Genomic DNA, 12,492 nt, shown 5'->3' with positions numbered 1-12,492 from the left:
AACAGTTCGGTCTGAGGATGGGCATTTAACTTGGTGTTTCGCTGCTTGAAAGAGAGCGATGTTCTGGGCCTGTCGTCTGTCCCAGGGCGGGAGCCTCTGTGTGCACCTGCGGCTCCTGGGGAAATCTGTAGTTGCTGGAGAGCAGCCAAGCCCCTATGTCTGGGGTCCGGGCCAGCACGTGGATGCGGCCCCAGGAGAGCCCGTCCGTCCATCCCCACTGCTGAACTCCGGGTTCTCTGAGTACAGGGGGTGCCCTCTGGTCCCACTGACCACTCAGCAGGTGTCTTCCTGTCACTCAGTCCTGCCTCCCGCCAGCAAGGCGGGGTCCCGTCCCCTTGTCATCCTCGTTTTCCACCACGGCCGCAGCGGATGTCGGAGATGGAACTGGCTGCGTCCCCAGGACCTGCCCTTGCGTGGAGTTGACTAAAGAGTGAGGAGGACACGCCCACGGGTCCTTCTTGAATTTCATTATTTCTCTCACTCATGTGCTTGATAACAGAGGAAAACAAAATCTGTGCGTATTTGAGCGAATTGTGGTCAGTGTCTTCGTTCTCCTCCGGTGGCACAGCTCTCGTGGCACAAAGTTTCTCTGGTGTCTTACCCCGTCTGTCTCCAGCTCCAACTTGTGCTGGTCCCCACCTGCCGTCTCACACTCTGGCCACCGTGAACTTGAAGTTCCCGGAACGTCATACCTGGCTTTTGCTTCTTTGCCTGGTAAAAGTACTTCCGTCTAGGTCCTGCTGTCTTTCCAGGGTAGACTTTTTTTGGGCCAAGATTTATTTATTGATTGATTTTTACGTAATCTCTTCACCTGATGCGGCGCTCAGACCCAGCCCTGAGAAGAGGCGGCGCCTGCTCTTCCCACCCAGCCAGGCAGGCGTCCCTTGAAGGCAGGCGTTCTCCCGTGTTCCTACCCCCTGGGACGAATCTGCACGGTCTCGGCCCCGTCCACGAGCGCAGGTCCTGGCCCCGCACAGGTGGAGCTCTGTGTCCTTGGTCCCTGCAGAGGCAGGAGCAGGCCCGCAGTGGCACGGGGTGCGCAGAGAGTGCTCTCCTTGGAGTGGGGTTTCTGAGAAAACTGGAGATTTCCATATGTGCCTTGACTTTTCCACCGACTGGCACCTGACCTTGGGCAAGTCAGCTGACCTTGACAATGTCAGCTTTGGGGGCACTTGGTGGGCTCAGGAAGTAAAACCTGCGACTCTTGACCTTGGGATGACCTTGGGATGATCTCTATACCCCACTTTGGGTATAGAGAGGACTTAAAAAAAATACTTTAACAAAATAAAATGTCGGCTTTGTCGTCTTTGAAGTGGAGCAATGACCGGATAAGTGGGAGAGAACCGAGTGGGAGAAGCCGTGTAGGATAGCTCCTGACTCGTGGTAACCGACTGCCTGAAGGAAGACAGACACCTTAAAATTACTGTTCTCAATGGATAAGACTGGCTCATGTCACATAATTCAAAAGATCTAAAACAGTGTACAGTGAATGACCCCCTGTTTGTCCTTGTCCTCCACGTGCCCCTCTCCAGGGCCTGGGCGGCCATGGGGCTGTCTGTGTTTGTTAAACGAGCAAGGGCAATTATATTGTGCATTACATTGCGTTTTAGCAGGGTGCGGGCATACTCTGTATGTATATCTTTTTTGCAGTTTACTTTTTTTTCCACGTGATACCTTATTTTACTAAATGTCTAGGGATTGTTCCCTTTCATGGATAAGTAATTATTTAGGTTGTTTGCAGGCTTTGCTAATATAAGCGATAATAAACTGATACAAATCCTTCGACTCTATGAACTTCAGTGTGCCGCACTGTCCGGTGCTCACGGGACTGTCACCAACAGGACGGCGATAAAACTGATCCAGCCCACGGGACTCACTCGGACTTCATTGTTTGTGTCACTCACGTGCCTGATAACAACGGAAAAGAAGTCTGTGCATATTTGAAAAATTGTGGTTGATACTGCTGCTTTTCCTTCCGTGCAACTGTGTCTGTCTGTTCTCCGGACGACAGTAGGGCAGGGAGAGGGTACCTGTTTGCTCGTAGCCTTTTGAACGGGTTGTTATCCAAATCTGGAGGTCCTTTCTCCGCATTTGTAGGTTCAGAATGGTTTCTTACTGTGGTTTTAATTTCATTTCTCCTGTGAGGAGTCAAAGGTTGAGCAGCTTTTCATGTTAATAGTCCCCTGCGTTTTCTGTTAGCCGGCCGACTCCAGACTTTGATTTGCTGTAACATATTAGGGATGACAGGATTTTGAGAGCGTACATTCTCTTCTTATTTGTCTTTTTGAGTTAAAAGGGAGAAATGTTTTGTTTTTCCATAGCCAAATTTGTCATGGATTTTGAACTTGTATAATAGAGTTTGATGCTGACGTCATGGGAAATAACCTCTTTTATCCAGCACTTTCCTACCTTCGTATTTTAAACTAAATCTTTGACTCTGTTTTATTTTTTGTTCCCAGGCAGACACCTGCTGTCCACACACCATGACATTATGCCGTTCTTGACACCATGCCGTTCTTTACACCCACAGCCCTGTGCGCGTCTTGTCTGCGCTGTGTTCTGGGCACAGATCTGTCTGTATGCACGTGTTCTGGTACCTCTGTAGTGTGCCCTCGTAGCTAGCACACCTCGTTGTCCCCAGTTACGCTGTTTTCAACGTGCAGTTTTGACGATTTTCACATGCTTACTTTTTCATGTGTACTTTAGAATTGTCTTCCAAAGTTCCAGAACTCTAGTTTTTAAAAAATTCCTATTGGTATTTGTATATGTGATTTAACCAGTGAAAATTGATGTCCATAACTTTTCATCTTTGTACCAAAGAATGGAGTGTGTATTTCCATTTATTCAGATCTTTTCTTTGTATTTTTTTCATATTTTAGTAGTAATTTAAAATTTTCTTTTGGATTTTATTGGCTAGGAATGATGTTGATTTCCAAGTATTAAAATGTGGGCCTATTTCTTAGTTTCAGGTTTTTTAAGGCATATAATTGTATCATTTGTAAATAATGATTTTACCTTTTTCGTATAGTTTATACTGCATATTTCCATATCTTACCTAATTTCATTGGCGTGTATCACTAGAACACAATAAATTCATGGCAGGGAAAGTGGACCTTTTCTTGGCTATAATAGGATTCGCTTTCCTGTTTTCCTAAGTCAGATGTCGTACTGAGATGCGTTTATTTAGCTCCTCCTGATTTTAGACAGTTTTTTAAAAGTTAAGTCTAGATGTTAAATTTTAGGGGCGCCCGGGTGGCCCAGTGGGTTAAGCCTCTGTCTTCGGCTTAGGTCATGATCTCAGGGTCCTGGGATCGAGCCCCACATCGGGCTCTCTGCTCGGTGGGGAGCCTGCTTCCCCCTCTCTCTCTGCCTGCCTCTCTGCCTGCTTGTGATCTCTCTTAAATAAATAAAATCTTTTAAAAAAGTTTTAGCAATTGCCTTTTCATCTTGAAGATGATTTTAATATATGTTTTTCCTTTTAAATTCACTAATATGTTGGAAGAGGAAGGCAGTTGCCCAACACCAGAGAAAGTTGCCTTGCGGGAATGCAGATCTGGTTTTCCAGATCTTTCACTTTGTCAAAGAGGGTCGACTAGGATTTAATTTTTTTTTCCTAATAGTGTGTGGGCCAAACAAAGCATATGCAGGCCACATTTGGAGACATCTGTAGGGCTGCTAGTCTGTAATTTCTGTTCCAGTCCATTCCCAGAAATAATTAGAGCTCAGTGACATTTTTATGTTATGTCATTGTAGGTAATTAAAGACAAAGTTTTCATTTTTGTCCAGAAAAAACCTGATGGGGTGGGGATTTCCCAAGTTTGGCTGATACTATAGTTCTCCCACCTTTTTATACCTTGTTTTTCTGATTTGTCATAAGACCATGAGGTAATTATTGTACTTTTATGACTTACGATTTAATACCAATAGAGAAAATTTATTAAATTTCAGACTTCTGTAATATAAACAATATCACCATAAAATACTGTCTTTCTCTCCTTCTTAAAGCCACTTTCCTTATTTCTTACCCTTTTCCCTGTGATTTTTCCTGATTTCCATTGTGTCACTATTTTTATGCTCTTTTTTATTCTTTTACCTAACCTATGTTAGGAGTGAAAAGAGCATTATATTCAGGAAAATACATTTTCTTTCCTTATAGATTCACTTAACATAAGGAGAATTCCTTGCATTTACTAATAACAAAGAGAAGCAAACAAAAGATTTCCCCCCTAATAAAGCTCTGTCTGTATAGATATAGTTAAAAAGACAGTTAATATTTTCTGATGAATTTCATTACCTTGGCCACAATCTGTGTAATTTCAGGTGACTTCTTTACCTCATTGTAGATGTCTGTTTAACTTCAGATGAGATGAGTAAATCTAATAAAAAATTATAAAAGATAAAAAGTGATCCTGCTGAATTTTGTTTAAAAAATTTTTATAATTTAGAAATAATTTATTATGTTTCCCTAAGTTCTGCTTGTGATTTTTCTTCTGCTAGGGATAGTTTTACCTTTTATTTTTATTTATTTATTTATTTTTTTTGCTAGGAATAGTTTTAAACCTGATTGAAAGTTGAATAATAATACTTAAGATTAGGGGCGCCTGGGTGGCTCAGTGGGTTAAAGCCTCTGCCTTTGGCTCAGGTCATGATCCCAGGGTATGGGGATCGAGCCCCACATCAGGCTCTCTGCTAGGCGGGGAGCCTGCTTCCCCCTCTCTCTCTGCCTGCCTCTCTGCCTACTTGTGATCTCTGTCTGTCAAATAAATAATAAATAAAATCTTTAAAAAAATAATACTTAAAGTTACAAGAGTCTTTTATATTTGATCATGGACTCATATGTGTCGTACATACTGTTTCTTTGTCATACCTAGTTACAAGTACCTTTTTGCAGCATGAAAATTCCCCATCTCCTATTTCTTTCTTTCTCTATTTATTTGACAGACAGAGATCACAAGCAGGCAGAGAGAGAGAGAGAGAGGGTTGGGGAGAAGCAGGCTCACCGCTGAGCAGAGAGCCCGATGCGGGGCTTGATCCCAGGACCCTGTGATCATGACCTGAGCCGAAGGCAGAGGCTTATTAACCCACTGAGCCACCCAGGCGCCCCCCGCCCCCATCGTCTCCTAATTCCTTGCACATGTGTTGAATTTTGCTCACGACACCGGATCGGTTGCGACGGTGCTTATTCTGGCTTCTTCCTTCGCTCCGTGTTCTTGGAGCTGGTCGTGGAGTCCTCTGCTCGCATCTGCTTTTCCTCCCGTTCCCGACGGGCTGCGCTTGTGCCGCGACTGGTTTCTGTTCCCGTGTGGTTAGCGCTCTGACCTCTCACAGGCTGTGATTAGTGTCCTCATGGAGCTGGTCAGATTTTCTGAAGATTAAATCACAGTCTTCAGTGATTTCAGTGATCGTGGAAGTTTCAAGCTTTGTCATAACGGATCATCCATCTTCTGCGGTGGCAAGAAGCGTGTCGCCCCTCGTAGGGCCGGTGTGTTGTCCGACCCTAACCCTGGGGGGACATTCGGGTGCCTTCATTTCCGGTGCCAGCGCTGGGCTGTGTGTGATTCTCCCTTGGCTGCAGGTTCCATCCGCGAGGAGAATGGCGTGCGGTGGCACGTGTGTCCCTACTGCACCAAGGAGTTCCGGAAGCCGAGCGACCTGGTGCGCCACATCCGTATTCACACTCACGAGAAGCCCTTCAAGTGTCCCCAGTGCTTCCGGGCCTTCGCCGTGAAGAGCACCCTCACCGCTCACATCAAAACGCACACAGGCGTCAAGGCGTTCAAGTGCCAGTACTGCATGAAGAGCTTCTCCACGTCGGGGAGCCTCAAAGTGCACATTCGTCTGCACACAGGTACAGGGCGCTCGGGGGCGCGGGCTCCCTGGGTCTGGGGACCCTGGCTGCGGCCACGAGGGCTCCTGGTCCCGTGTGCGGGTTTGCCTTTCCCTTCCGGAGGCCGGGCTCGCAGCGCGTCCCGCATGGGGAGCCAGCGGCTCCGCGGGGGAGCAGGGAGCAGCACCACGCGGGGAGAAGCAAGTGGCCAGGAGACGGCTGCGTGGGGAGCTTGTGGGCCACCTCGTGTGCACGTGCAGGAGCTGGGCCTTTCTGTGGAAGGGACACCTCAGGAGGCTGGTGCGGAGGCCTTGGCCCCGAGGGAAAACCTGATACCTGCTCTACCGTTCCGATATTTTGTCATCGGTATTGAGGTCTGAAAACGTTCATATTTAGGCAGTAATTTTGTAATAGTTTTATTGAGGTGTAATTCACAAATCACAAACTTTACTCTTCAAGTGAATTCAGAATTCACTTTATTCAGAAATTGCGTGACCCCACCCAGCACCCAGCCGTCTGTTTTCAACCTTTTTACCCCCCTTCCCTCCTGCAAGGAGCCCCAGTCCCACTAGCGGTCACTTCCCCTATGGCCCGGGATTCCTGGGCCAAGCTGACCTTGGGGTGGAGATTTTAATGTTTTGTGTCGTTTGAGTTTTGTCCTGTGCCCTTCTTAGGAATCTCCAGTTTCATTTACTAGTGAAACTGTAAGGGAAGGAGAGCACTGATAATGGAGCCTTGTTCAGAGGAGCCCTTTTCTGTCGTTGTCAGTGGTGGCGGCTTTATTCCCGATGAGCAACAACCTGTCAAGCGCTCAGAGCTGCTGGTGCTGTCCAGACCCGGGTGTATTGGACCCCGGCGGCCTGTGTGGCGCGGACACTGTCGTTCCAGTTTACAGACGACGGCTTGAGAGAGTGCTGTCGCACACACTCCAGTATTCTTAGGGACCAAATATTTGAGTATCTTTTTTTATCTATTTAAGGTTTAAATATTTTACGATGCAACGTTAACAAATTCTTCTTTAAAATGCTCTTATGACATCTAAGTATGCAAACAAGGGAAGGTAACTCTCATGGATAACGTCCCTGAAATTACAAGCGTGACATGATGAATATTCAAATCAGTATCAAAATACTAGATTTTTATGTTGGCATTAATTGTTTAGATGTGTTTTCTTTAAATAATTCTGTGGTGTACTTTTATTTTTATTAGGGGTCAGACCTTTTGCTTGTCCTCACTGTGACAAAAAGTTTCGAACCTCAGGCCATAGGAAGACTCACATCGCTTCTCACTTCAAACACACGGAGTTAAGAAAGATGAGACACCAGCGTAAACCTGCAAAGGTTCGAGTCGGCAAGGCCAGCGTTCCAGTCCCCGACATTCCTTTGCAAGAGCCGATTCTCATAACTGACGTAGGTAAGATTCTCTCCCTCTTCGTACCGTGCAAGGATCATACAAATATTACGGTCTACATAGTTTTAAGCACGGTGTTAATGAAGTTTTTGTTCAGCGGTTTTGCTTTGTGGCCTAATATGTTCCACGATCAATATGAAAATCTTAGTTCTGTCTGAACTGTTGCTCAGATTGTGTTCTTGGTTAAGGAAGAAATGATGTGTGCAACTGAAGGTATTAGCATGTAAGTTCTCATTGAAGAAAAATTCTGCTTCAGTAGAGCTATCAGCATGGACAAGTGCTCTTTATGTGAAGTACACGGTGCCTTCTGTTATTTTTATATTAAGATCCCTACGCAGTACGGAACCGATTATTGTTGTATGGCTGCTTTAATCTTTGAACTGAAAAGAAAAAATTTCCAGCTTTTAAGGCTTTTTTAGTCTCAGTTATTATAATCAAGGTAAAGTACAATTTTGTTAACTGAAAAAGAAAATACATGTTTCTAAAAAGAAAACACTGCTTATGAGAATCTTCTGAAAAATGATTTTTGTAAGTGCTAAACAAAATTAAAGAAATTTCATTGAATTCTGTGCTAAAACTTTTCTTTTTGTGCAGTTCCTGTATTTCATTATGTCCCAGGCAATATAGTTCATAGTCTATGAACAAAATTAACATCAAAGTATAACTGAATATAAAGGTTAAATGGTATAAAGGGAGATATTTTAGATGAATATAAATTATAATCTGCTAATAAGATGATCAACAATCATGAATCTTTATTTAGGAGCATAGCATCAAGTATATAAACTAAGAAAAATTACAAGAAAAGAGAAATATTCAAATTCTAAACTATAGTGAAAGATCCTCTGATCAATTTGATGAAACAGTGAGACTAGAGAGACTTTGAAGTTCACATGTGAAAAGGGTTATTTTATAGCTTTTACTTTATAATACATACTCTTTTAAATATACGTGAAATAGAAAGTTGATCAAATCCTAGGATAGAAAAAAATAAAATTTTCAAAAGTAGATATTGTACAGGACACAATTTTTTTTTATTAAATCATTTTATTTATTTATTTTCAGCATAACAGTATTCATTGTTTTTTGCACCACACTCAGTGCTCCATGCAATCCGTGTCCTCTCTAATACCCACCGCCTGGTTCCCCCAGCCTCCCACCCCCCAACCTCTTCAAACCCTTCAGATTGTTTTTCAGAGTCCATAGTCTCTCATTGTTCACCTCCCCTTCCAATTTCCCCCAACTCCCTTCTCCTAACTCCCCATGTCTTCCATGCTATTTGTTATGCTCCACAAATAAGTGAAACCATATGATTTTGACTCTCTCTGCTTGACTTATTTCACTCAGCATAATCTCACAATTTTTGATTATAGTTCAGGGAAAGCGTACTGGGACATACTAGATGTAGTAGCTGTAGTTCAGTTAGCTAACACATTTGAAGACTTAGATGACGTGGACCTTTTCTAGAATAATGTACTTAAAATTGACTGTAGAAGAAGTGGAAAACTCCAAAACAGACAACAAGTTGAAGGTCATCCTCCCCAAAGTATTGTTCTCTGATGATTTTATGTCTGAGGTCCTCTCAGCTTCTGAGGAGCTGTGATTCTTAGCATGTTAGTTATTCAAACCCTAGAAGCTGATTAAAGCGCCCATGGGAGGTTAGAATACTTTGATGTCCTTGTCCACTTTTGGTAGTTCACAAAGCAAAGCAACAGACACATTTTACTTAATGTGTATTTAATCTTTACTATAATCTGTAGGTTCTTACTGGTTTGTGCTGCACCTGAAATGTGGAAAAATCTCTGAAAGTCAGAACAAATTCAATGTTTATTTAGTGGCCCTAGAATTAGCCTTCGTGTTTGAGAGTTACCTTCCAGTTACCAGTTTTTTTCAGGTTGCCATTAATCAAATCAAACACCTAGGGGTTTCTTGACTTGAAGTCTCTAAACCCTTGTTGAGTTAAACTGCAGTCCTAATACCTCAGATGTTTTCCACGGGTAAAATAGGGCACATTTCACTTGTTGGACTCATAGATGCTTGTGAATCAAAACTTGGACCTAATTAGTGGAAGCAGAATTCTCCTTTGGTCTAGGCTGAATGAGATACATGAGGGAAATGATTCATGGGGTGGCTTCACATTGTGAAGTGTAAAATACTGCAAGCATTTATTTTCATATTTAACTTCATTATTATTTGTGTCTGTCTCTTCTTTCAGACTCTGAGCTCCTCGGGGCTCTATAGAAAGGTCATGACTTTAATAACCTTTGGGGGACAGATTTTGATAAAAATGTGACTAGAGGGTTTTAGCATCGATAGTTAACAATTATTTGACTTCACTGGGAGATGAGCTGTTCTAGTTCAGCCTAGTTACTTAAAACACATCATGTCATTTAGAATAAGACTGTCACTTAGGAAAGTATTAGAATGCATTAAGACAATAGTACCAAGTCATTTAGTCTGCATATTAAGGGAACACTCTTGGTGGTGTAGTAACATATGGTCATAAAAACTTCCAGAGCTGTATAGGAACATAAAAATAGTCATTCCAAAGCCTCTCTGTGTTCCTCATTTGTACAGATGTAAAAACTAATTATAATATTGTTTTTAGGTTATATAACTAGTTTGTACTCAAGGTAGAACAACAATCTGGATCTTCTGACTTCTAGACCAGAGTTGTGTTCAGTAAAATTCACTTCCTCTGCATACCCATTACCACTGCACGCCCAAGCACAGAAGTGTGGAAGAGTACACCATGACTTTCTAAGTAGTCATTGTGTCTTGGTACCAAGCACCAGTAATTATTTTCCTCAAGCACCAGTAATTTTTACTTAGCATGAATAATGTGAAATTTATTGTATGTTATGAATTGTATTTCACTAGACATGCTGTCTTAAACTCTAAATGTTTTTTCTTCTAACTCAACAGCTAGATTTTAAATACAGTTATGTGCAGATGGGGGAGGTATTGGAGTCAAGGTGATCATAATATTCAGAGGGAGTTCATTATTACCATCATAAAAAGCTGAGAGAGTTCATTACCACCAGATTTTTTTACAAGAAACACTAAATGGATTTCTTCAAGTGGAAGTAAAAGAATAATAATTAACACCATAAAAACATAGAAAGTAGCATAAATCTCATCGGTAATGGCAAATATGCAATCATAGTTAGATTCTGCAATATGGTAATAGTGGTGCACTTTACTTACAACTTTCATTTAAAAGTTTAAAAAAAGAGAAGATAGTAAAAATAACCATACAGTAATCTGTTATTACATAATGCAAAAAACATATAAATTATAACAGCAATAACCTAAAGTGTGAGGGTGAGAAGTAAAAATGTAAAATTTATGAATTCTATTGAAGTTATTATCCATTTAAAATAGGATGTTATAAGTTTAAGATAATCTGTCTAAGCCTCGTGGTAACTGTAAGGGGAAATCATATAATAATTACACAAAAGAGCATGATAAAGAAATTAAAACATACTGATACCAAAAGGCATCAAAGCACAAAAAAGACAACAGAATAAGAAACAAGGAACATTGGATTCAGAAAACAATTCACAAAATGACATTAGTAAGGTCTTACCTGTCAATAATTACTTTAAATGTAAATGGATTAAATCCTCAAATTAAAGGACACAGAGTGGCTGAGAGGATCGCAAAACAGGACCTACTGATATGCTGCCTACAAGAGGCTCATGTTAGCTTTGAAGAGATGCACAGAGTCTGAGAGTGAAGGGATAGAAAAAGGCATTTCAAGCAGGTGGTAACAAAAAAAAGGGGAAGTTATACTTGCATCAGACAAAATAGACTTTATTTATATACTTATTTATTGTTTATTTATTTTTTTAGACAGAATAGACTTTAAAGTAGAAATCATGAAAAAAAAAAAAAAGACAAAGGAGGTCATTATATAATGATAATGGGGTCAATACATCAGGAAGATATAGCAGTCGTAAATACCCGTGCATCCATCGTGGGAGTACCTGAATATGTAAAGCAGAAACTAAGAGCCAAAAGGAGAAATAAAGAGTAGCACAGTAGTCATTGAGGACTCGGATACTCCACTGTCAACAATGAACAGACCATTCAGGTGGAGAATCAATAAGAAACAGCAGATTTGAACAACACTGTAAACCAAACAGACCTGCAGGCATATACAGAACATTCTAACTAAAAACAGCAGAATACACATTCTTCTTAAGCATACATCAGACATTTTCTTGGTTAGACCATATGTTAGCCCACAAAACAAAGTCTTAGCAAATTCATAATAATCAAAAGTCTCCCAACATAGAAAAGCCCAGGACCAGATGGGTTCACTAGTGAATTTTACCAAACATTAAAGAAGAATTAACATCAACTTTCTCAAATGCTTCCAAGAAAAGGAGGAAGGAACATTCCCAAACTGGAGGAAGGAGGAAGGAACATTCCCAAACTCATTTTATAAGGCCAGCATTATCATCATACCAAAACCAGAAAAGGACACTACTGGAAAAGAAAACTATAGGTCAATATCCCTGATGAGCATAAATGTAAAAATTCTCTATAAAAAACAGCTAAACCAAATTCAGCAGCACATTAAAAGGATCATTCACCACGATTAGGTGGGATTTATCACAGGGATGCAAGGATGGTTCAACATACGCAAATCAATCAATGTGATATGTTACATTAACAGAATAATGGAAAAAAAAATCATATGATCCCAATAGATGCAGAGAAAACATCTGACAAAATTCTACATCTATTCATGATAAAAAATGTTAACAAATTAGGCAAAGAAGGAACATATCTCAACATAATAAAGGCCGTGTATGACAAGACTACTGCTGACGATATACTTGATGATGAAAGGGTAAAGGCTTTTCCTCTAAGATCAAAACAAGACAAGGATGCCCATTCTCACCACTCCTATTCAACATAGTGCTGGAAGTCTTTTTTTTTTTTTTTAAGATTTTATTTATTTATTTGACAGAGATCACAAGTAGGCAGAGAGGCAGGCAGAGAGAGGGGGTGGGGGAGCAGGCTCCCTGCTGAGCAGAGAGCCTGATGTGGGGCTCGATCCCGGGACCCTGGGATCATGACCTGAGCCGAAGGCAGAGGCTTTTACCCACCGAGCCACCCAGGTGCCCTAGTGCTGGAAGTCTTAATTAGAGCAATAGTATCAAAACCAGAAAATTCTTAGGAATAAAGTTACCAAGGAGGTAAAAAATCTGTACCTGAAAACTAAAAGACACTGATGAAAGAAG

The 12,492-nt window shown here is 41.5% G+C and overlaps 1 protein-coding gene across 4 annotated transcripts in view; it reads left to right on the top strand.

Annotated features, from left to right (window-relative positions):
* Positions 1–12,492, top strand: part of LOC111154310 (zinc finger protein 236) — a 103,895-nt gene that overhangs the window by 38,896 nt on the left and 52,507 nt on the right. For all 4 annotated transcript variants that reach the window (XM_022513825.1, XM_022513824.1, XM_022513823.1 and 1 more), the window contains 2 exons: positions 5,576–5,848; positions 7,037–7,240. In XM_022513825.1, coding sequence (XP_022369533.1) covers positions 5,576–5,848; positions 7,037–7,240 — 477 coding nt within the window. The remainder of the gene's footprint in view (positions 1–5,575; positions 5,849–7,036; positions 7,241–12,492) is intronic.

The sequence above is a fragment of the Enhydra lutris genome, unplaced genomic scaffold, assembly GCF_002288905.1.
Source record: "Enhydra lutris kenyoni isolate GAN:26980312 unplaced genomic scaffold, ASM228890v2 scaffoldscaffold36, whole genome shotgun sequence".
Taxonomy (NCBI): Eukaryota; Metazoa; Chordata; class Mammalia; order Carnivora; family Mustelidae; genus Enhydra; species Enhydra lutris.
Note: the sequence above shows the minus strand (reverse complement) of the source record. Positions and strands in the feature narration are given on the sequence as shown.